The 26,316-nt window shown below is 45.2% G+C and overlaps 1 protein-coding gene across 1 annotated transcript in view; it reads left to right on the top strand.

Annotated features, from left to right (window-relative positions):
* Positions 1 to 8,302: 8,302 nt before the first annotated feature.
* LOC143275085 (glutathione S-transferase theta-1-like) overlaps positions 8,303 to 26,316 on the top strand; it is a 32,199-nt gene continuing 14,185 nt past the window's right edge. Inside the window, exons 1-3 of the mRNA XM_076579153.1 lie at positions 8,303 to 8,424; positions 12,320 to 12,407; positions 24,803 to 24,953. Of these exons, the coding sequence (XP_076435268.1) occupies positions 8,313 to 8,424; positions 12,320 to 12,407; positions 24,803 to 24,953 (351 nt within the window). The 5' untranslated portion in view covers positions 8,303 to 8,312. The remainder of the gene's footprint in view (positions 8,425 to 12,319; positions 12,408 to 24,802; positions 24,954 to 26,316) is intronic.

Raw genomic sequence — 26,316 nt, 5'->3', positions numbered from 1 at the left:
CTCCCTATCACCAAGGACGTGCTGCAACAGCAAATCCAAGCAGCTCTCCAAGAAATTCCTGCATCGACTGATGTAGAAGAGGTTTGGAGCACCTTTACAGATGCTGTGTACACAACAGCACCTGACACACTTGGCTTTGTACAGAGCCACAAAGATTGGTTTGACGAGAACGACTCTGGAATCTCCAAGCTCCTGAACACATTGCATATACGGCATCAGGATCACATTTCCGATAAAGACTGCCAGAGGGAGACGGACCAGTTCTTGCAAACCAAGCAACTCGTACAGAAGAGGCTGCGTGAGATGAAGAACACCTGGTGGGAGAGAAAGTCCGAAGAGCTTCAGTCTGCTGCTGATGCTCACGACATGAAGACCTTCCATGATGGTCTCCGAGCTGTGTGTGGGCCGAGAGTCACAGACTCAACCTCTGTCCGAGTCTTGGGCCAGGCCAACCTCCTGACAGACAAGAAAGACATCCTTGCCTGCTGGGCAGAGCACTTGAACACCCTCCTCAACAGGGGCTCGTCCGTATCCGACGAGGTAATTGCAGCCCTCCCACAGCTACCAGTCAATGACTTGCTAGCTGCCCCTCCCACCAAGGCCGAGACCCTGAAGGCCCTGAAGCTGACAACGTCAGGAAAAGCACCAGGAGCGGATGGAATGCAGACTGACATCTACAAGTATGGAGGCGAGGTGCTGACAGACAAGCTGACCGCCCTGTTCCAGTCTATCTGGGAGAGAGTGGAGGCCCCCCAGGATTTCAAGGATGCTTCAATTGTCCACGTCTACAAACGGAAGGTTGACAAAACATCCTGCGATAACCACTGTGGAATCTCTTTCCTCTGCATTGCCGGCAAAATCTTCGCCCGCATCATACTGAACAGACTGGTTGACCATGTCTCCAACACAGTCATCCCTGAAGCACAGTGCGGCTTCCGCTCAGGCAGGGGAACATGTGACATGGTGTTTGCCGTACGCCAGATGCAAGAGAAGTGCCGTGAGCAGAACAAGGAGCTCCATATGGTCTTTGTAGACCTGACTAAGGCCTTTGACACGGTGAATCGCCGTGGTCTGTGGAAGATCCTCCTAAAGTTCGGCTGCCCAGAGAACCTAATCCAGCTGATTGCGTCATTCCACGATGGCATGCAGGCGAGAGTACAGGAAAATACTCACATGTCAGATCCATTCCCTGTTGTAAATGGAGTGAAGCAGGGCTGCGTCCTGGCACCCACACTGTTCTCCATTCTCTTCTCTGCCATGCTGATTGACGCCTTCCAAGACTGTGACTGGAGCATCTACATTCAGTTTCGCACAGATGGCAAACTTTTCAACTTGCAGCGACTCCACGCCAGGTCCAGGGTATTTGAGGCACTGCTGAGAGAGTTCCTCTTCGCTGATGACTGAGCGCTTGCAGCACACACCCATGAGGATATGCAGTTCATTATGGACAGGTTCTCAACCTCCTGCAGGCACTTTGGACTCATCATCAGCTTCAGCAAGACTGAGTCCATGTACCAAGCAGCTAGCTCACAGAACGCCAGTGCCTCCCCCCACCTGCAATCAAGATTGATGACACAGAGATCAAGTCAGTCGACAAGTTTTGCTACTTGGGCAGCACCCTATGCAGCAACGGAGCCCTTGATGCAGAAGTGACGCTGCGCATCGCCAAGGCCAGCTCCGCCTTTGGCAGACTCAACAACAGGCTGTGGAACAACAAAGGCATCAGGCTCAGCACAAGATGAAAACCTACAGAGCTGTTGTGCTGACCACCTTGTTGTACTGCTGTGAAACATGGACGACATATCGCCGTCACATTCAACAACTTGAGCAGTTTCACCAGAGGTGCCTACAAAAGATCCTCGGCATAAAGTGGCAAGACAGGGTCTCCAACCTCCTGGTCTTAGAGAGGAGCGGCCTGCCCAGCATCGAAAGCCTGCTGATCCAGAGCCAGCTACGCTGGACAGGACACGTTGTTCGCATGACAGACAGCAGGATCCCGAAGATGCTACTGTATGGCCAGCTGAAGGAAGGCCACCGCGAAATTGGAAGACCCTGCAAGCGCTTCAAGGACACCTTGAAGACAAACCTTAAAGCCTGTAACATAGACATCGCTTCTTGGGAAACTGATGCCCCTGACCGCTCTCGCTGGAGGATGCTGTGCTCTAGTAGCATAAAGACGTTTGAAAACAAGAGAACGCTGGCCATTAAGGAGAAGCGTGAGCGAATAAAGCAGGCCTCAACTTCTGGAGACGTTTTCCCTTGCAACACCTGTGGGAAGTGCTGCGCATCCAGAATCGGCCTCTTCTCCCATATGAGGACACACACCGACAGATAAGCCTGCCTGCCCACTCATCCGTCGGTCCGACAGGAGACTCCATCAGTGTGTGCGTGCAGTGTGTGTGTTGTATTCAGTTTAACGTCTTTCCACTTGAAGTGATATTAGACGGAAAAAACAACAACAAAACGTGGGGGTATGGGCTGTGAGAGGGGGAGGGGTAAAAGTGTGTGTATGTGTGGAGGGTGAATAGGGAGAAACAACGCTAGGAAAAATGGAAACGTTATAAACGCCAACATCAAACAACTATAACATCAATAACAAATGTCCTATAGGACTATGCAGCAAACCTTCTGCAATAACAAATATATTGAAATTGTTAATAACACATTCAAAAGAACTTTTGGTGAAGTCTGGCAAAAAACATTTTAGATTCTGACATTCGAATATTACATGGTTGCTAGAAATATGTGCTCCACATATGCATCTGACATCTTTGCTGAACTTTGTTATAAAAGCGTTCAGTTTTATCCTGTTTGATAATGTATGAATCTGCCTTAATCTTATTGAATTACTGTATGTATTTGACTGATTGATAGTTCCCGGTTGTTGAACATTAATTACACTATGGTTTAAAGCTTTGCCGTTTTCCGGGTATAATTCTCTGACTTTGTTCCACGATGTTTTTTCTAGTATTCGATAACCCTCTTGTACAGACAGAGGCACATAACGTTCTATGGTTCCCTGTTCGTTTTTTGCACCTTTTCTTGCAGCCCTGTCGGCCCATTCATTGTAGAGAATACCAAGATGTGAAGGAACCCAGAAAAAAGTAACATGTGTTCCTTTCAACCTTAAAAGATGTAAAAAGTGGCAGATTTCTAGTATGATTTTAGATTTGTTCTTACAATTTGATGAGTTTAATTTAAAGCACATAATACAGATTTGGAAACAACGAAAACAAGACTTGTAGAAGGCAAATTCGAAGATCAAGAACATGATTTAGAGCCATAAGAACAGCAATAAGTTCAGCAGTGAATATTGGACGATTTTTACCAATATAGTATGATCTTTCCGTTTTCAGTTCTGGTATAACGAAAGCTGAACCTGCTTGACCATTGTCTAATAGTGAGCCATCTGTGTAGATCTGTAAATGTTCACAGTATCTATTTTGAAGGTGTACTCGGACTTCCGTTGCCATGATATTCGGATTTTCATTCTTTTTAATGTCAGTATGATTAACATAAAAATGTGCTTTATTCATCTCCCAGATGTGGTATGGACTTACGGTCTTCTGTGTGTTTACGTCATCTGAATTAATTTCAAATTTTTCGAACAGGTTTGACACAAACGTGCCAGTGGGTGTTAAATAAGATGTTTTTAGCTCTTTTGGGGGAGTTGTTTTCGGATGTAATTTTTACTTCGTCTGATGTATAATTTTCAGTTGTTGAGCTTCTCAGTACGTATTTAGCCCATGCGAGGTTTCGGTATTCATCTAAAGGTAGTACTCCTATTTCTTTATATGTTCCGAGGGTCGATGCATGGAAAGGTACACCAAGGGCAAGTCTATATGCTTTACAGTCTATGCTTTGAAGTTTCTTTAGCAAATATTTTGGAGCATTGAAAAAGACTTCTTGTCCATAGGATAGTTTGGATCGAATAAGTGATGATGATAAATGTTTCAAAATCGTTGTATCTTGTCCCCAGTATTGTTTACTCACAATTTTGAGTAAGTTTAAATATTTTCTTGCTTTTGTTAATATATATTCAATATGGCTATTCCAAGTTAGTTTTGAAGTAAGTATCAATCCTAAAAACTTAACAGTATCTTTATACTGAATTGTCTCATTTTCAATCTTAAATGTTGGTAACTCTTCTGTGTTTGTACCAAAAAAAGCATAACGCGTGTTTTTTTCTGATGATAATGTAAGACCATTATCAGCAATATATCTGTTTAATCTATCTATTTCTCTTTGGTATATTTTCTTGATATAGTTTAAAGCCCTTTTGGATGTATTCCGTTTCATAGTTACATTCATCCACATACATATATCATCTGCGTATTGCACTAGGATCACATCATTTGGTAAGTGTTTGGGTAAGTCGTTCAACAAGATATTAAATAAAACAGAGGCAATAACAGAACCTTGGGGTAATCCCATGTGAAGAGTTTTAGGATTTGAGTACGTATTCCCGACCAGTACCTGTATACTTCTTTCACTCAGGAAATCTTTGATATAATCATAGAGATGTCCTGAAAAGCCAACAGATTTCAGTTTAAAGAGTAACTTTGCATGTCAAACTTGATCATAGGCTTTCTTCACATCAAAAAAAGTTGCAAGAACGTTTTTCCTTCTAGCGAATTGTTGTTTTACATGTGTTGTAAGTTTTACCAAATTATCAATTGCAGATCTACCTCTCTGAAAGCCCGCTTGGTTAACTGGGATAATCTTATTTTCATGACAATAGTACATCAGCCTTCTCAAAATCATTCTTTCCGTTAGTTTACCAGTATGTGATGTTAGTGCAATTGGCCTGCAGCTGCTCTTATCTGTTTTGCATTTTCCTTGTTTATGAACTGGTATCACAATAGACTGTTTCCACTGTGCTGGCATTAAACCATCAATCCAGCACTTTTGAAAAATCTCAAACAATAAAACAACAAAATTTTCTGGTAAATGTCTCAGCATCTCATTAAATTTTGAGACTGCATCAAGTCCTACAGATGTTTTCTTTTTAGGGAGGGATACTAATGCTTCTTTAACCTCGTTGAGTGTGAGTGGAGCATTGACGTACTGACTGTTATCAGGACTTGGATCTGTGTAATCACTTTTTCCCTCCTCTTCGGTTCTGTTTTTTCTGTTTTTAAGTGAGAGACCTTCCAATCGCATAGACTCCGAGAACATTTCTACAAATGTTTCTGCCTTCTCTACATTGGACGGAAAATCTTTGTCTTTTATCTGAATAGGAGAAGATGGCAAATTTATACCTTCTTTCATTTCATTAAATTTTTTCCATACCTTTTTAGTATCTTTATGATAAGAAATCTCCCTATTACAGAAGGAAGACCAATATTGTCCTTTTGCCTGTGCAATGACCATGTTGCTATGATGATTTGCCTTCTTCTTTTCAATAACATTCTCTGGTGATTTGTCAGTGTTCAGATAAGTTATAAATTTAGATTTTTTATTATCTACTGCTGCTTCACAGGCTGGTGTCCAAATATTTCCTGAATGCTTGCTTGATTTAAGTGAATTGTATTTTGGAATTGATATGTCGGCAGAGCCTTTTAAATGATGGCAGCGTTACCAGAATCCCTGATATTGTCACTCACAGGGCATCTGCTATAGATCTGTCTTTCATATCTCCTACGTTGTATCCAGAATGTAAATGGACGACATATAAAGATACAATGGGAAGTGATCAGTTACCGATCATCATGACTTTTAATGTAACTCAAAGACCTACAGTATTTCAAAAAGACAAAGTTCGAAGATACAAATATAAAGATGCTAACTGGGAGAAATTCGAAGGTATGCTTGCTAGAGTTCATAAACACCGCAGATATAGATACATTATATTCATTCTTTACTGACACCATTTTACAAGCAGTGTGTGTTATGTGTACACAAGTGTGCGTGTCACGGTATGCGCGAGCGCCCAAGCGAATGTCTTCGTTAGTTTTAGTAGGTGTTCCCTGGTATGATTACTGTCCTTTAGAGTGAAACGATTTTGTGTTGTGCTCTTATCATTGTGTCGATATAGAATTTTATGTCTCAGTCATATCACCCCTTAACATGCGAGCGCGATATTCCAGGCTTGGGAGTTTCAAACTGGTTACCTATCCCTATAATTTGCATGGTAAATCTTCTCTGTACATTTTTAATCAAGTCAATATGTTTTCTAAGGTAGGGGGACCATAACTCATTAGCATTTTCCAGTATTGGTCTTACTAACGTTTTATATGTGTATTTTGGGTTATCTTTACCAACGTAAAGTATACCAACTTTACATCAGTTTTTCATTTTCCACGTCTCTTCCTTCCTTCCTAGTTCTGTATAGTGACCACAATCACATTTTGATAACTCTGTCACTGTGTGGGGGATCTGCAGGAAAAGGCACCGGCTAACTCTATTAAAAAAAAAATATATATATATATATATAAAAAGGGGGGGGGGGCAAGGGGGGAACCTTTATTTCGCAGGATCTAGGCTGGACCACACCGGTTAGCGAAGCGCTCCCCAGGGATAAACCCCGACCGGCACAGCTCCAGCCCGTCATTTACTGCTACTTTGATCCATGATCCCTCAGTACACAAAGAATTGAAAATATTTCCTAAATCCTCTTCAGTCTTTCTTTGGTGGTGGTACAGGAGAGAGAAAAGAAAAAGAAAGTCAGTCAGTTGTTATCATTTAGCAGCCAATGCGACCCCGCGGCACCTTTGATACAAAAGTGCCAATGGTATTGGCCTCCACAGCTCAGTATCAGGCTGGGGGCAGAGCGTTCCAGTCCCGAATTTTTCTTGGGAGGAATCCTTCTACAGAAGATCTGGGACAGCTGTTCTGGGTCAGTGGGCTCGTCGTTGTCGCATCGCCGGTGGTGGGATGAGTTTCTGCTTCAGGGAGGGCATGTTTACCTTGTCATGCTGCAATTTGTATAGTGTTTGACGTCGCTGTTTGAGAGCCGGTGGGCCACTTGAGTTGCCCGTTAATCAACTTGAGTCGGAGACGCCGGCTTGACGTGTTTCCGAGTGTAGCGCCTCGGTGCGAATCTTGCTGCACGACGTCAGTTGTACTGATTCCGGCCAGACTCGACAGTCAATATCCTGCTGCGGTTGATGTGGATCCCAGCCGGACTGATGCTGAAAACTCAGTGAAGTACTCAGTGCCGTGGGCGGACAAACTGAGACGTATGTACCATTTCCCTGATGGTCTGGGAGCCGCCGGCAGCTCGGCAGACTTTTAACTGTTGGAGCAGTTGTTTTCAATATGTTTCTTCCAGCTAAGCCGGATCTTTGCTGACTCAGTGTCACTCCAAATGAGGTATTTAATGGCACCGAGTCCACGGCAGTTTCACTGATAAAAATTATGTGACAATTCAGTTTAAGCCTAGTTTGCTCCCGGCGTGTTTTCCTGCTCACACAGACTCGATCGCTGTGTGGGAGACTGAGAGCTGGGACGTGCATCAGTGGTGTTCCATCCTGGGGGAGACTGGTGGAGACTGGTTGCCCCCGGTTGTGGCCCGTCGCTGCCGGTCTCAGAAACCAACGGATTTTCCCGATTTTTGGTTGCATGTTTGGTCGCAAGGCTCATTAATTTTATTTCCACTCCAAGACCGATAATTTTTTGAGGGCCTTGCAACAAAACTGCGGTCGCCGCCGGTGCCACAGCTTGCCGCTCGTCTCAGCCGGTTTCCAACAGGAAATTGATGACGCAAGCGTGTCAAGGATTTTTCTGTCTGGCTTGGCAGACGCTTGCAGCGTGGTTTCTCGTGTGTGTTGCCTAGTTAGTTGCACGCAAGTCGCCGCCGGTTGCATCCTGCGGAGACTGTCCAGTCGCATGTACCAGCCTTGCTTCTAATCTCCGCTGCTACCCATGCATTTAACTAGTTTATTAATACTCTCTTGGAACAGACTTTGCATTTCTTTATTATTCATTCCACAGTAAGCCGTTGTTTCATCAGCATTTTTTTTAAACAAAACAATCTAACACATCTGGCACAATATAATTAATCTGAAAAAAAAAGAATAATGTCGGCCCCAAAACACTTCCCTGAGGAACTCCACTGGTTACATTTGATGTGTATGATCTTTCCTCTGAAATATTTGCATACTGGCTTCTGTTACGTAAAACGTTTAATATCTGACTAAGTAAACTACCTCTAGTCTTAATACCACAGCCCTTCATGTAAGTCCGTGCTGCCATTCCCGTCAGACATACCATCGGACTTTGACCTGAATGTAGCCTTGACCGGCAGATTTGTAACACTGAGATGAATATATTGAGCTCGGTGAAAAAGTAAGTACAAAGTTCATTTCAACATGGCGCTATTCTACTATTATGACTTGATGTCGCAGCCGTGCCGGGCACTATACATGTTTCTACGTCTGAACAAAATACCTTACGAAGACAAACTTGTTGCTTTGAGAAAAGGTGAGCTCACAACAACCCCTTCGTTTGCCCACATTTTCTCGCAACCCTGATTTTTATCGTAATGCGATTCTCTCATTTTTCGATAAAACTAAACATGGGACAGCGAGAAAATGCGGTCGTTCCCCTGCCAGGCGCGGTGAAAATGGGTCCCAAAATTAGCATATTATTAAAAAATTGGATGTTACTTTATTATGTGCAGATAGCTCCAGGAATTTAGGATGCTAAAGTGGGACATTACCCGGAGTTTATTGTGTTTTCCCAACACAAAGTTTAGTTGGGGTCAGCCCGATACTCCCCCAGTATCGACACGGAGTATCGACACCTCCCGTTTATTCAAGGTGGCGTCACTGCGTTCAGACAAATCCATACACCCACATTTGCAAAGCAGGTTCCACACCAGCCTAAGCCAGCTCTCCCAACATATGTTAGAAATGAGATGCCACTTTATGAGAATGTTATAAGTGGCATACCACAAGGTAGTGTGTTAGGACCTATACTATTTACTTTATTCATAAATCATCTCCGTTACGAACTACTGAGTACATATAAAATTTTTGCACATGACACAAAATTATACACCTCTCCAAAATTCTGTCAGGATTTACAAAAAGATATTGAAACATTAGTAAAATGGTCAGGCACATGGAATCTACATTTTAATGTTCAAACATGTAAAGTACTTCATATTGGAAAATCAAACCCAGAGAAAGAGTACATAATGAAAATCAGAGACAAAGAAATGAAAGTATCAAAATGTGATGAGGAAAAAGACTTAGGTGTCACATTTGACAAAAATTTATCATTTGACAAACATGTAACAAATGGTATAAATAAAGTGAACAGAATGACTGGAATAAAAAAAACAACAACATTTACATTTATAGATAAGGTTACTTTCTTACACTTTCTCAACACTCTCAAGAATCAGTTACGGATTGGTGAGGACAAACTGTCTGCTGCTGCAGCAGAAAAGTGAGTTTGCAGAAAAGGGATGGCAGCCAACAGACCAGCATCAGTTTACACATGTGACCGCTGCAACAGAGACTGTCTTTCTTGTATCAGTCTCTACAGTCACAGGCGACGCTGCTTGGTCCAAGCAGACAGCCCAGTTAGACATTAAGTCAGATATACTCTATCCATGGTCAGCCATGACCGAAGGAGGCCTACTACTTTCTTATGGTTATATAAAACAATAGTTAGGCCTATCCAAGAATATGGAAACACTGTATGGTACCCAATGCAAATAAAGCAGTCACAAGCCATAGAACAGGTTCAAAGAAGAGCAACAAAGCTGATCTATAGCATAAAAGATTCATATCAAGAAAAATTAAAGTACTTACAACTACCATCACTTAAAGCAAGAAGAGTGAGAGGGGACTTCATACAGACTACAAAATTTGTAATGGGTTTGACGTACACAAAGCATGCTTTTTTTGTACTCCAAAGGTAGACACTACAAGAATCAGTACAGACAAAATATTTAAACAATATTCCAGAACAAATTTCAGAAAATTTACATTTAGTAACAGAGTAACAAATTACTGGAACAAATTAACAAACAATATTAAATGTGCACCTAGTATAAATACTTCTAAGAACCTCATAGATAAACATGAGTTTTTGACAAAAACGAAATACGATTTTGATGGATAAAATGACTTAGCTAGTCAAAGACCTGACCAACAATAAAAAGGAGTAAAATCTGAAGGGGCATAAAAAGCCAAAAATGGCTAAGTTGTATATAACAACGCCCCAAATCCTGATCCTGATCCTGATCCTGAGAAAAATGACAAGAGATAGGCAGACGACAGGGAGTTGTCAGGAACAACGACCATGATGATAGAATGAAGCTGACGTCTGTAAAGATGTTGATGGTCATGTCACAGATTTTGTGCATGTGTTTGTGTATGTGTGCATATGTGTAGGAAGGAAGGAATTTTTGTTTAATGTCCCGTCACACATATCGGTGATTGAAGACATTTTGTAAAAGTATTTATGAATACATCTGAGTATTATCTGTTAGAAGGGGTGGGAGATGTGGATGAATGGAGGGTTTGGGGAAACTGGGCAAATGAGGGTAAAAATGTGGGTGAAATTTGAAAGAAAAACAAAACAAACAAACAAACAAAAAAAACCCTCTAAATACAGTTACAGGAAATTACTTAAAGGACTTCGTAAAAGAGAAGTCGTTAAACTGACAAGCGAAACAACTGATAATGAATGCAAAAAGTCAAAAACATCAACGTTCTCAGTCACTTGTGAAGACACACTTTCGTGTACAAAAGGCTTCATCAAGCTACAGTGAAAAATTATATGCTCAATTGTCAGGTTATTAAAGCATATACACTTGACATTAGAACAATACTTGGTCCGTAATGAATTTGATAATAGTCTGAGAGCTAAGCTCAGAATTGGTCTGCGAATCGGACCAAAGTCTGAGAGAGTCAACTGATGAGGTTTTAGACTTGAATTCAAGCACCTATAAAAGTCTCTTTCTAGTATATTGCTTATTTCCTTGTATGACAATGGGCAATATACTTTTATACTATCTATATGATTTTTTGCTCCCCTTTTTGCTGCCCTATCTGCTTGGTCGTTATAACGGAATCCAGTGTGGGATGGTATCCAACAAAAATCAACATTTGTACCCTTCACAAATAGGGAGTGCAATAAATACCTAATTTCAAAAAATAAATCTTCTCTTTGATTATTCTCAAAAAGGAGCAAACCTTTTAAGACAGATTGAGAATCAACACAAAATAGGATATTACTTATTATGATTGGTATATCACAAGATGATTTAAAGCCATAAGGATGGCCACCAATTCAGCTGTAAAAATTGAATGTCCCTTACCTAAATAATATGATTTTTCTGTTTTTAGGTCAGGAATGACAAAAGCAGATCCTGCACTGCTATCATCCAGGACCGAGCCATCAGTGTAAACTTTTAAATGATAATCAAAATTTTCTTCTAATTCAATTCTGACAGATGCTGCTATTATATGTGGAGATTCTCCTTTTGTTGTGTCAGAAGCACATATGTTGACGTTTGCTTTTGTTAACTCCCAGGGAGGGACAGGTGGCACCAGAACACGAGGTGCCATATCATGCAAATCAATGTCTGAAGAATTTAAAATATCTGACACATATGTGCGAATGGTTTGTAGATTTGAATTATTTTGTGCATTTTTTGGAAAATCAATATCAGACCTAATATTTAATTCCTCAAAATCATCCACTGCTGTACATCTCACAATATATTTAGCAGAACTTAATTTCTGATTTCATCTAGTGTGTGCATATGTTTGTGTGTCTGTGTGTGTGTACAAATAAGAAAATTACAATACCAACAAAAATGTGCTCTGTGTGTGTGTGTGTGTGTGTGTGTGTGTGTATGAGTAGGGGGAAAGGCCACACATTCTCACAATACCACATTATTGTAAAGTGAGAGAAACCCAGAAAGCATGTAGCCACCCCCAATGTTTTCTCTCAAAGTGAGAGAAAACGTGGCATTGCAAGAAAGCGTGGGCAAACACCCCCTCCCGACCCATGCTGTGACACACTGACAGATTCCAAGATGATCAAAGTGTCATGGTCATATTGTGTGCTATGTGTGTGTGTGTGTGTGTGTGTGTGTGTGTGAGCGCCTGCACACTTTTACCCCAATAGGTTTAAAAAAAAGAGCCAGTTCGAATTTTTAAAAAGTACCATATTTAAAACTGCTCACACAGGCAAGGATTTATTTCCCCCCATTTTTGTAAAACTGTTTCTTACACATTGAATTTGATATATGATTTTCAATGTACGTGTGTACCTCTGTGTACTGTGTGTGTGCTTGTGAGAGAGAGAGAGGGAGAGAGAGAGAGGTGTACATTGATTTTTTATTTGAATTCAGGGGAACATTTGTCTAAGGAATATACCAGAGTCCACCCATTCAACCTTGTTCCTGCTGTCACGGATGGAAATTTTCATCTAACAGAAAGGTCATCAGTGTGTGTGTGTGTGTCTGTGTGTGTGTGTGTGTGTGTGTGTGTGGTGTGTGTGTGTGTGTGTGTGTGTGTGATTACTGGATTTAAGTGTTCAATGATAATTAATTAACACATCTAATTATTGTTTATACAGGTATACTTCATAATTGAGAAGAAATATCATTATTGATATTCTTATGTTGTTGATGAAATGTACTATTGTTCATTTGTTGTTTTGATAATGATCATAATGGTAACAATGATTGATAGTGATAATTCTTGCAGTTGTTAACATCTACATCAGTACATTTTAAAGACATTGTTATTATTCCTGTTAGTACCAGTTCTAAAGTAAAATAATAACATATATTTTTTCTAAAATCAGGTGCATCTTTAAAAGATCACAAAGATAAAAACAGCATGAACACACACACACACACACACACACACACACACACATGTGGGCACTTGCACTCTCTGAAAACAATCATATCACATGCATTCTTTCCCAAGCAGTTCTATAACACACACACACACACACACACACACACACACACACACACACACACACACACAATCTCTCTCTCTCTAATGATATATATATATTATAAAGGCCTGAATAGCTTTTGGGGTTTATATCAAGGTCAGATATTTGCACACACAAAAATAACTCCTGCTTTATCAGATCAGCCAGTTTGGATGATATGGCATCTCATTGAAACTGCTGCATTTGTATGAAATTTAAGCAAAAGGGTAAGGGTTCAAGGCTGTTTGCTATATTTATCAGTTTTAAGGGACAAGGTTGTTATTATTATAATTGTTTTTGCTTATGCTATAGTCCAGCCAACCGCACAGGGCCATATAGGGACTGTCCAAATACACACTATGTGTTAAACACAAACCTCCCCCCCCCCCCCAACACCCCTACAAAAAACCCTTTAAGATAGATCTACAAAACACAGTTCATGACATATCTTAACCACTTCGCTCCTTAGGGCAAATAAGATTAGACCTTGCTGAGGACGTCAGCCATTCTGCTTAATTTATCATCCCCAGATTACAAAAAATCATAAAAAATTAAAAAACAAACAAACAAACAGCAAACAAACAAAAAAACCCCAATACTTCAAAGCCCAACAACAACAAAAAAAAAAGAAAAAAAAAAGAAAAAGAAAAAAAAGACCAACATAAAAAGGTTAAATATAGAGAAACAACACTGCAGAATGGACAGCTAATGCCCATCCCAGTATTTACAATTTCACTACCTAATCACCAGAGCAAAATAGCACAGAAAGTACATCATTATTTATAGACTGTGGAAAAGAGTTTTTAAAAAGTGTCCAGGCTTGCTTGAAAAAAGAAAGGGAAATGGACTGCAAAGGCAGAATTCTAGCACAGAGTTTTGAGAAGGTGGGGATGCTATTTATACTGAAAGACACCCCCCCCCCCCAGCATCCCCACAGGGGGAATGGGCAAGGTTCAAGGTTGTTTTAAAACCAAAATCAGCCAACCAAACAATGACCTACTTTGAAGTGTAGAAATGACTAATGAGGAAAAGATAGCCACTGCATGTTATCCACATCTGTATTAGTTAAATTTATACTTGCAGCTTCAAAAGTTGGAAGAATCTGTAATTAATATCAGCCATCAGCATAATGTTCCATTGTGTGTGTGTGTGTGTGTGTGTGTACGTGCTTGTGAGATAAAGTGTTGTATAAACACACACAAATTTATACATAAGCAATAAGCAGTCATCGAACATAATCGTGTATACCTGTTGGAGCATGCATGATAGCGATTTGTAAGAACACTGGGGTTCATCTGTTAATTTTGCAGTGTTCAAGTCTTGTTTTGGACCATGGAAATGGTCACATTACCCTGAGCAATAACGTTGGAGTCCTCTCTTTTCACCAGTATTGTAGAACCCTATATGTGTAGTGCACTGAGCAGTCGGCAAAATTGTGCAGTTGTCATAGGCCAAATGCATCACCAACAGAAGAGGAGTCAGTGATTAGCTGAGCTACTGTGCACAACTTTGATGGATAGGAGAAGTTTAATACAAGTAAAATATGAAGTGAGGAAGAGAGTGTAGTATCAGTTTCAGTATCAGTAGCTCAAGGAGGCATCATTGCATTTGGTCAAATCCATTAAACGGTTAAACCAGGGTATGCCTGTTAACAAGTATCTTTGTACTAGTATTTTTATAGTCCTGTTTTAATGCATTGTGTATTTTATGTAGTTTTGGTCTTAGATGTGATGGCATTTTTTCTATCTGGTTATTTTTAATGGGCATGTGGGTGTGTGTGTGCGTGCGTGCGTACATGCGTGCATGTGTTTGTGAGGGTACAGTGCTCTGTTACTCTTGTATAGGAGGCATGTTAGTATGTCCGAACAGAATTCTCTGTTAGAAAATAAGAAATATCTTAATGCTTATGTAATTTTGTTTTTGGTGCACTTGATATTTATTGACAGCGTGTGTGTGTGTGTGTGTCTGTGTCTGTGTGTGAGTGTGTGTGTGTGTCTGTAAGGGAGGGACATCTATATGTGTGTGTGTGTGTGTGTGTGCATGCATGCGTGTGTGTGTGTGTGTGTGTGTGTGTTCTATGAAATGCATTTTGTTTTAAATTAATCTAAGCCTTATCAGTGCTAACATAACTATGAATGGTGAGCCCTTGGAAGAAGTGACCAGCTTCAAGTACCTCTTATATGGATGTGAGACATGGACACTGGTGGCAGAAACAGAAAGAAGAATCCAAGCATTCGAAACCAAGTGCTTGAGGAGACTACTACACACCTCTCAACGAAGCACTGGACGATCCACCAACACTTCTTGAGACCCAGAAAGCAATCCGTCTGCTATCCATTGGCAAATCACCTGGCTCAGACTCCATACCAGCAGAGGTCTACAAGGATGGAGGCACTGTGCTGACTGAGAAGCTCCATCAGCTGTACTCACTCATGTGGAAAGAAGAGACGATCCCCCAGGATTTCAAAGATGCATCTATCATTCACTTGTACAAGCGAAAGGGGAACTGGCAAGCCTGTGATAACCATTGGGGCATTTCCTTGCTCTCCATCGCAGGCAAGGTACTTGCCAGGATCCTACTGAACCGCCTCACAGCACACCTTGACCAAGGTCATTTGCCTGAGAGCCAATGTGGATTCCGGAAAGAGCGCGGAACCACCGACATGGTGTTTGCTGCAAGGCAGCTGCAAGAGAAATGTCAGGAGCAAAATGCTGATCTGTTCTCCACCTATGTCGACCTCACTAAGGCCTTCGACACCGTGAGTAGAGAGGGACTGTGGAAGATCATGGCCAAATACGGATGCCCTCGGAAATTTATTTCCTTGGTCAGCCAGTTCCATGAAGGCATGCAGGCTCGAGTCCAGGACAATGGCGAAACATCTGCTCCTTTTCCTGTCACAAATGGTGTCAAGCAAGGCTGCGTCCTGGCTCCAACGCTGTTCAGCCTCATGTTCTCTGCAATGCTTACTGATGCCTTCAGAGATGGCGATGTTGGAATCGGCCTAAAGTACCAAACAGATGGCAAGCTGTTTAACCTCAGAAGGCTCCAAGCAAAAATGAAGGTCATGACAGACATCATCAGAGACTTTTTGTTTGCTGATGATTGTGCCCTCAACGCTGGATCTGAAGCTGACATGCAACTCAGTGTCGACAAGTTTGCCACTGCCAGCAGGAACTTCGGCCTTACCATCAGCACGAGGAAAACTGAAGTTCTCCATCAGCCAGCCCCAGGGAAACCCTACGTTGAGCCCAACATCACAGTCAATGGTCAGAGACTCAGTGCGGTGGAGCGGTTCACATACCTTGGCAGCACACTGTCACGAAATGCGACCATCGACGATGAAGTGAACGTCAGGATTGCAAGAGCAAGCGCAACTTTTGGTAGACTCAGTGCAAATGTCTGTAACAGAAGAGGCATTAGTCTTGAGACCAAGCTAAAGGTCTACAGAGCAGTAGTTCTCCCCACACTACTGTACGCCTGTGAAACTTGGACAGTGTACCAACAACATGCCAAGAAGCTGAACCACTTCCACACAACATGCCTCAGGAAGCTACTGAACATCAAGTGGCAAGACAGGACCCTAGACACAGAGGTGCACGCAAAAGCCACCCTTCCCAGCATCTTCACCATCCTGATGCAGTCCCAGCTTCACTGGGCTGGACATGTGGCGCGCATGCCAGACCATCGGCTTCCCAAAAGGCTCTTCTATGGCGAGCTGCAACAAGGGAAGAGATCACACGGAGGTCAGAAGAAGCGCTTCAGAGATACTCTGAAAGTCTCTCTGAAAGCGTTTGATATCAACCCTGACTCCTGGGAGGAATCTGCAGTGGACTGTGACAAATGGCGTGCTGCTGTGCACAAAGGTGCCAAGTTGTGCGAGGCCAACAGGACTGCTGCAGCTGTTCAGAAGAGGCAGGCCAGAAAGTCATGGACAAACAAGCTCCCTGGCAATGATATGCCTGTCTTTGTCTGCCCCAACTGTCAGTGAACATTTCGTGCGCAGATTGGACTGTTCAGCCATCTGCGCATTCACAGATAGATTCATGAGCATCCTCCCCCCAACCCCACCACCACCCTCCCCCCATCCCCCAGCTGGATGACAATGATGGTCATCATCGATCTCGATGGACACACCACCACCACCACACATCTCTTACAAGGAGCACAAGACCAATGACTGCTGGTGACTGTCAAACGACGGAAGATGGCATGGTTTGGTCACGTCATACGACGTAACACCCTCTCCAAAACCATCCTGCAAGGGACTGTAGAGGGAGGGCGCAGACGGGGGCGGCAGAGGAAGTGCTGGTCCGACAACGTCAAGGAATGGACCAAAATGACGATGCCAGATATCCTCACGACAGCTGCCAACAGAACGGCGTGGCGAGCTGTGACATCTTCCTCATGTCCTCCCAACGACCCCAGCAGTCGAGGAATGAGAAATGAAAAAAAAAGAAAAGCCTTATTTACTAGGCTACATATCGCAGCTTCCACGGCACACACACACACACACACACACACACACACCTCCCTCCCACTCCCCCCCCACACACACACGCACTTGTACAAGCACACACACATACGCCCATATCCCCCACCCCCAATCCCCCCACACACAGTTTCCAAATACAATAGACTGAGCAACACCTAGACGCCATGTTCTTGGCATCAGAGATCTTTTCCGACCCCTCTTGCAGCCAATCAGTGGCAGCCTCTGTGTGTGTGTGTATGTGTGTGTCTGTGTGTTTGTGTGTGTGTGTTCGTGCGCGAGGGTGTAAGTGTACACATGTGTCAGGAGAAGCTCTCTGCACATGCGTGTGTGTGTGTGCAAGCACGCGCGCGCGCGCGTGTGTGTAGAGGATGAGGTATGTGTGTGCATGCATGTCTACACTGTGCGAGCAACGGAATATTGGAACGTGCGGAAGAGAGTGCAATCATTCATAATGGTAAACTAAGCTATTGATTAAAAATAACCAATAACCTAGTATGGACTCTTTTTTTTCAACATTTTTCTTTTTTTTCCTTCTTATTCATTATGGGCTGAGACTCCCATGTTCACTTAAAATCACAAGTAGGCTTTTACGAGTATTCGCATGACTGTTTTTTTTATTTTTTATTTTTTTATCCCCACCATGTAGGCAGTCATACTGCGTTTTGGGGGGGAAGAATAAACATTTTTGATATAACAAAGGTTTACAGTTACAAAATTATACTTTATACATTAGGAAGTAAAATTGAAATGATGAGCAAAATCATTTGATTAGGCGTTAAATAAATAAACTTATATTATTATTATTTTTGGTGTCATATACTGTACCATGTCAAACTGATGCAAACTAGGCCTATTGGTTTGCTCTGCTTGGCCAAATTTCGCGCGGCTAACAGTGAAAAGACGGGCCCACCCGCTCTCAGCCAATCAAACGCCTCTAAAAACTATAAGCGCTTAATCATTCCTTTGGCCAAGGCTCTCCACGCCATCTTGTCAGGTTTACGCTCTGTCTCGTCTTAAGCTTTTTTCGGCTGTTCAGCGTATCCTTTTGGCCTTATTTTGTTGCATGCGGCTTGTGTTTATTGTATGCTTACATTCTGTGTACTCGATTCGACTCGGCACCCTCGATTCGTTCGATTTTTTCTGCCTCTAAGTCGATCCTGTCTTTCCTTTCTCTGTTGGGGGTCGGATTTTCGCTGGGTGCCTAAGCGCGGGTTCCATGCCTCGTGTGCCATACCACGAAGGCAGGGGATCATGATGCTGGGATTGAGACTCGGTAAGAGACTCTCCCAGGCCCGGAGCTCATGATTCCTCCCGATACGGACCGCGGCGATGCGTCGTTAGATGCTCATCGCGGAGGCGACTTTCGTACCAGTAAAACGGTCATGAAGGGGACCGGGGGGAAAGTGGTACGAGCGTCGCCTCCCGAGGTGTCCCAGCGCGAGGCAGGGAGAAGGGTGAATGGCAAGTCATCTCCGTGCTGTGGGGACTCGCAGCTAGGCGCGGACTCCCAAGGGGAGGCCGCGCCCGGCCATTACCCGGGTCCCCACTCGGAGACGGCCCTCACGTGCCCCATTGTTGTTCCCCCTCCTCCCTCCTCTGTCGACCCCCCTCCCCCACCTCCTTTTGGGGGGGGAGAAAAATTTGGTTCCGGGGGGGGATCTCTACTTTGCCCACCCCGGGCCAAGCCACCCCAGTCTCCCCACGGGAGGGGATTCGGGGCGCGTGGCAACCTGCTCTGCAGGTCTTCCCGCTATCCGGCCGGTCTCCCCTGCTGGGGGAGGCCCGTGCGTGTCAGGCGGTTCCGGGCAGTCAGCCCGCTCGTCTTCGGGCGGGACTGACACCCAAGTCGGACCTGACCTCCCTCCGACTTGGCCAGGTTGTTCCCTTCATGGAGGTCAACGCACCAGTGACCCTTGGGGTTCGGGTCACAGTATGGCTGGTGCCCACGGGTAGTTACCCCCATTCTACCTGTACTGGGGCGCACCTAGGGTGCACACTGGGTGTCCGGGAGCACAAAGGGCCAGCCCCTTGTCCGCTCCCCACCGGACCCAACCCAGCACATCTCACAGGGTGACACACACAGCCCCGACAAGTGGGATCGACTTCTTGTCGGTCAGGTCGAGCTCCTCGACCAGTATTGCCACTCTGTCCACAAATCGGGCCTCTGTCAACCCACAGGCGACCTCCACGGTCACAACGGCCTCCTTGTCAGGACCGACGGCTGCCCAGGGGCCCTACTCAGCCCGGTGGAGCCGGCAGTCCCCACCTGCCCAGCCCTCGGTCCTACAGTGAGATGAGTGGGTGTTTGTCCCCACACAGCACTCGTGGGTCACTCTTGCATCCAGGGACGCCCTCTCTGAAAAGGTGTGGCACCCACCATCCCAAGCATGGTTGGACCTACGGTCCACACGCTCCCCACCCGCTTCAGGTGTCAAGGACATAACAGTGGCGGCCATGGTCCCGGCTCGGGATCGTCCCAGCTCATCCCGCTGGGCTGACCACAGCTTACAGGACGCCCCAGTGGGTACATCCACTTGGGATGGCACCCAGCAGGGGATGGACTGCGAACAAGAGTGGGAGCCCATGTCTTCGGATGAGGACGAACAAGCAGATGAGCACTCTTCGCCCACATCCCAGGGGGGGACAGATTGAGCCCGTGCCTCCCTAGGGACCAGCCTGAACCAAACTCGGACTTTGCCGAGCTCGAACTGACCCTCCCCAATAGGGTCACGTATGCTGAATCAGTCCCTCAGGCTACTTTGTTACCCTTGACCCTCCTTACGCCATGTGACTCTAACTCCAGAACCACAAGGCAACTCAGAGTGCCAGAAATTGTGCAGGTATGGCTTAATAAGTCAGCCCGCACTGTCAGGGGTGCTGCTTCCATCCCTCCTCCAGGCAGGGAGTCCCTCTCTGCCCCGGGCGTCTTTTCCCCGGGAAAGTTTCTTAAAGATTACTCCAAGGGAGGGGTGTGGTCCTGGTACACACAGGACCACCCTGCCTACAGCGGAGCAGAGCCCTCCGCACAGGACAGGATGTTGGTCTCACAGTGCACCACCTTCCCCACTTCAGCTAACCTGTCCTTTAAAACGTTAGCAGAGTGGGACAAATTGGCCCGCCACTGCCCCCTCGAGGTTTCCACGGCGTACACCTTCGACACGTTCCTTCACAGGGCCAATGAGCTGTGGGAACAGTGTCCGGTTACTCAGGACAAGGGGTCTCCTTCCTCTGTCCCGCCGGGCCTCTTCACCGACCAGAGGTTACACGCTTTTGGCAATAGGGTAGCATCTGGTCTCACGGCAGCTGCAGACACAGCTACCAGCCTTCACTTCAATACTGTGCTAGCGCGGCGTGATGCCATTTTCAGCCTCTCTAACATTCCTGTGGAGGAGAGGGCTGCCCTGCGGTCCATCCCAGCACAGCAGCACTCCCTCTTCGGCCAGTTCCCGCCCCATTTTGTCAGCCACAGGGCAGAGACAAACAGGGAGGTGGCCTCATATTTGGCCCACACCTCTCATGGGCTCCAGGGTTCTATGCCATTGAAGAGACCGGCCACCAGGGCCCCTCCATATACCACGCCGCCTGTCAAGGCAGCGTGTGCTGAATCAGTGGCAGAGGAATAAACCACCTTAGGTCCGTCCAAGCCGACCGGCCATGCCCAAGGCCAGAAGGCAGCACCCCCAATGACTGGGCCCCGATTCATCACCGCCAGTCGTTCAGCCCCTCCAAGTAGGGAACTTGTCCCGGCATGCACATCAGTGGTGTGCTCTGGGACTCAACGACGGGATTATGTCGGTGCTAGAGTCTGGGTACATGCTGTCTTGGGTGGAGGACCTCCCCCCTCTAAGATCCACTCCTCCTCCTTAGGTGCCCAGCTCGACGGAGCAGGAGAGCGTCCTAGAAAAAGAGATATCGCACCCACTCCTCATGGGGCTATATCTCAACTCTCGGACCCGGGCCCCGGTTTTTACGGCTGGTTGTTGGTGATTCCAAAGGTCTCGGGAGGGTGGAGACCAGTTTTGGACTTGTCCCCCCTCAACAAATTCCTCCCCAAAATCAAATTCAAGATGGACACACAGGCACAGATTCGGGAGACCATCCAACAAGGTGATTGGCCTACCTCTGTCGATCTGGAAGATGCTTATTTTCATATACTCATCCATTTGGCATCCCGTCGGTACCTGAGGTTTGTGTGGAGGGACAAGGGGTTCCTGTTCCCGGCCCTCCCATTTGGTCTGTCCCTTGCCCCTTTCCTGTCTACCAAGGTGGTGCGGGAATTGGTGTCCATTGTCCGCTCGGAATCCATTTGTCTCCGTGTGTACCTGGACAACTTGCTTATCCTGGCCCAGTCGCAGGCCCTGTGCCTGAGTCATACGGCCAGACTTCTAGACCTTTGCTCCCAACTGGGCTTCCTCATGGACCAGCAGATATGCGATCTGTCCCCACGTCAGTCCTTCGACTTCTTAGGGATGAGATTCGACACGCGGTCTATGATAGTCTCTCTGGCGCCAGATCACTGGGACCGTCTGGCAGGCCTCCTCAGCCACTGGCGCCACTCCTCCCAAGATACAGCGCAGACACTTTCTTCCCTCTTGGGCATGATGGAGTCCACGGCACCTCTCATTCCCCTGGACAGGGTTCTCAAGCGCCCTCTCCAGAGGGCACTGAGGTTACGCCGGTCCCAGAGCACTCAGCCATGGGATACCCAGATATGTCTGGGCGAGTGGTTCCTCGAGGTGACATCAGAGTGGTTAATCACCCCCCTTCGGACACAGGGGGTGCCCTTAGCCCCACCTACTCTTCAGGTGGCACTCTTCACAGACGCCTCCTCCCTGGGCTGGGGAGCCCACATGGACTCACTCTATGCAGCAGGGACTTGGTCCCCGGAGGAGCGCCTATGCCACATCAATGTTCTGGAACTGGAGGCAGTTCGCAGGACTCTCCTGCACTTTATGGGGGAGGCCACTGGCAAGACCATCCGCTTGTTCACGGACAAGACGACGGTCGCATGTTATGTGAACAAATGGGGGGAGCGCACTCGGCAGACCTCTCCATGCGGACTGAGGCTCTCCTCCGCTGGTGCCACAGCAAGGGCATTGCACTTTCAGCGAGACACTGAGCAGGAAAAACCAACTTCTTGGCAGATGCTCTTAGCAGGTCCAAGAGTGTCATACGCACAGAGTGCACCCTGGACAAGGACAGCCTTCAGGGGGTGTGGGAACAGTGGTTTCGGCCAGTGGTGGACCTTGTTCAACAAGAGACTTCCCACTTCCGTCTCTTCGTTTGCCGACCCAGAAGCGTGGGCAGTGGATGCTCTCTCTCTAGATTGGAGCAGTCTGATTGCCTCCGCGTTTCCTCCCTTTCCAATTCTGTCCAAGGTGATACGGCAAGACAGATTGGAACACCCGCAGCCGATCCTCATTGCGCCGAAATGGCCAGCCCAGACCTGGTTTCCGGACCTTCAGTCCCTGACACATGTTCCCACCCCTGGAACTTGAAACCAAATCTCATCTGCTGAGGCAGCCTCGCTCGGGCACTCTGCATTCCAATCCTCAACTGCTCCACCAGCACGCATGGCTGCTGTGCGGTCGGAACTGTCAGCATCACCATTGAAGTCCTCGACCCCTCGGTCAGCCTCTGTGTCGGCTGTGCTGACCCAGGGGTGTGCCTCCTCTGACCTCCTCTCCATAGTCACCAGAGCAAGGAGGCAGGGAACGGAGACTTTGTATGACTTTCGCTGGAAGAAATGGTTGCGGTGGTGTATAGCTCAGGGCATTACCCCTACGAACCTTACGAGCATGCAGCTGGCCAACTTTCTGGCTCTCTGCTCCTCGGTTCATCCTGTCTGCTAGTTCTGTGCGAGGGTACAGGTCTGCCTTCTGTACCACAATGCAAACAGCTAGGTGGTTCCGCCTTTGAAGCGGATTGCCTGCTCAGAGAGGTGGCTAGGGGTGCCCCTCTGAAGGAAGCTAGAGACCCCAGAAGAGTGCCCCTCTGGGACTTGTTCCTGGTGCTGGATTTCATTCGAAAACAGCCCTTCCTACCATTGGGGACTATTCCTTTTGACATCCTCACCCTCAAGACCACTTTCCTTCTGTGGCTGGCCACAGGCAGTCGTAGAAGTGAGCTGCATGGGCTTAGTGGAATGCCACAAGATCTGGCCTTCCACAGAGATGGTTCCATCACTATTCGTTTCCTTCCAGAGTTTCTGGCTAAGAACCAAGACCCTGAGGTTCCTTCCCCTCTCCGAGGGTCAGACCTTGTCTGATATTCTTGCCCAAGATGATGAGGATAGGCACCTGTCCTGTTCGGTGTCTCAAATATTATTGGGATAGGTCTCGCCATAGGCGTTCTTCTCAGAGGTGTCTGCTCATCTCCCTCAATGAGAATTACAAGAAAGACATCGCTGCAGGCACCATTTCCCGCCAGGTTTCCCAAGGCATTCGTAGAGCCTACTCTCATGCACACAGGGATATCAGCTGTCTTCATCCCAGAGCACACGAAGTGCGGGCCATAGCTACTTCGGCTGCTTTCCAGCACTCAGTGCCAACGCAGCATGTCTTGGAGGCAGCCTTCTGGCGGTCTGAGAATCCCTTCATCAACTTCTACCTCAGGAATTTCCATATGACCAGGGCTGACGGTTCCAAGGGGATTTCCTTTGTCGCGGCTAACACTGCCGTCTCAGTTACAAGGGCTCCCCATATGAACCAGTAGGCGTTGCCCTCCTCCATTTGCTTTAAATTCTGCATCAGTTTGACATGGTACAGTATATGACACCAAAAGGAGGAGTTTATATTATACTCCATGTTTGGTGTTAAATATACTTACCATGTCAAACTCAAATGCCCGCCTGTCCGTCCCCGCGTCTCCGCCGTGGTTCTCATGGGGCATTTTTGTTCATGGCCACGGAATGATTAAGCGCTTATAGTTTTTAGAGGCGTTTGATTGGCTGAGAGCGGGTGGGCCCGTCTTTTCACTGTTAGCCGCGCGAAATTTGGCCAAGCAGAGCAAACCAATAGGCCTAGTTTGCATCAGTTTGACATGGTAAGTATATTTAACACCAAACATGGAGTATAATACAAACTCCTCCTATTATTATTATTATCATTTTTATTGTTGTTATTATTATTGTTGTTGTTGTTATTGATATTATTATCATAATCCCTGACAATCTAAACTTTTTAATATATCACAAATTATTTCCCAAAAGTTGTGCATGATTATACCAACATAGATGAATGGACTCTCTGTGTGTTACTTATAAAAAAAAGTGTATGCTCATTTATTTAATAGGACATGTGGCCTGGTGTTATTAAACAATGTCTATTAAAAAAGATGTGTACCATCAGTTTTGTAAGAATTCATCTTTCCCATGTCATTCCCTGGTAAAGTTTGGCCATTGTGGATTACGTGGTCAACACCCAACAAATAGCAGACCACTGGTATCCATCGGACATTCAGAAGCGGGCCAGAGTCATGGAATATTTGCATTGGCAGCATCTGAATACCAGAGCTCAGTGTGCCTTGCTCTTTCAGCATTTGGTTAGTCTGCTTTTGCCATATATATGTGTATTTCATATGAAAGCAAAAATCTGTATGAACTTCTTTTGTATGTATCTGTATTTTACATGGAAAACATTGTGTTGAAACAGAAGTATATTGTGATAATATATGAATCAGAAATAAACTGAATAAAGTAACAAAATGCATCATATCAGCAAAATAATCACTTATGAAATGAAGGAAAAAACCCAAACAACAGCAACAACAGTATTCAACAACAGCAAAAAAAAGAAAAAAAAAAAGAAAAAAGAAAAACAGACAAAAACATGTGTGATGCATTTGTCTGGTTATATTTACTTAAAATCCATTTGACTGGATTCGAAGGAATTCTCACAAGCCATCAAATATGTGATCTTCATCTTCCAATCTCAGTCAACCTAAATTAGATAGTGGATGGTATCAGGAATGTGAAAGAAAATATCCATAGTTGTGGCCTCTTGTCTGTCTGTCTCTGGAATGGCATTCCCTTCTGCAGACCTCAATTTGGAAAGCTGATTGAACTGGATTATGGCAACATGTGCCTTCTTCCACTGCCTTATCTGAAGCTCAGATTCACTTCTTGACATACACAATTCCTTCTGTCACAATCTGTTTCCAGTGAGCACAATCTTTTGTGATACTTGGCAGCTGGTCTATTTTGCACACCTCTGTAGTGGAGGAATGGATGTCCAACAGCATGAAATTCTTTCTCAGTTTACTCATATAAAAAATCTTTTGGGATTTGTCCTTTCTCCATCCTCCAGACATGGCCAAACCATCTAAGATCTTGCTGGCTGAGGACTTGTGGACCTGGCACTCTTCATTGTTTAAGAGTTCTTGCATGATATCTGATATAGATGGAAGGAGCTCAGCTTCTTCTCTTGTCTTGAGTAGATAGTCCACACCTTGCTGCTGTTTACTGTTTTAGGAGAGTGCTGAGCATGCATGCCTGGTAGAATGTCAGGTCAGTGTTCTCTGTGAAGTTCTTGTTTGGCCTTTCTCTCTCAATGAGCTTTCCCATGCTGGCGGAAGCTTTCTCAATTCTGGTGCTGATCTCTGCATTCTGGGACAGGTTGCTGGAGATGGAGAGTAGCATGCTGACATTCTGACCCATGACCTCTGTCTTGAAAAAAAAATCTTTGCACTGATGATTTGGCCAAAATTGTTGTAGGCCTTAACTAATCTATCCATCAAGCATTGAAGGTCTTTTTGCTAGCAGTAGCAAGTGAGTGTGGCATCATTAGCAAACAGCAAATGTGTGAAGGTTGAAGAGCTTCCTGTCTGATCTGTTGTGCAGGCAAACACCCTCTGATGCTGTAGGATGGATGGATGGTTTATTCGTTTTTAGGCCATTGTCCCTCGT

Source organism: Babylonia areolata, chromosome 29 (genome assembly GCF_041734735.1).
Source record: "Babylonia areolata isolate BAREFJ2019XMU chromosome 29, ASM4173473v1, whole genome shotgun sequence".
NCBI classification, from domain to species: Eukaryota; Metazoa; Mollusca; class Gastropoda; order Neogastropoda; family Buccinidae; genus Babylonia; species Babylonia areolata.
The sequence above is the reverse complement of the archived record's forward strand: the minus strand, read 5'-3'. Positions and strand labels throughout refer to the sequence as shown.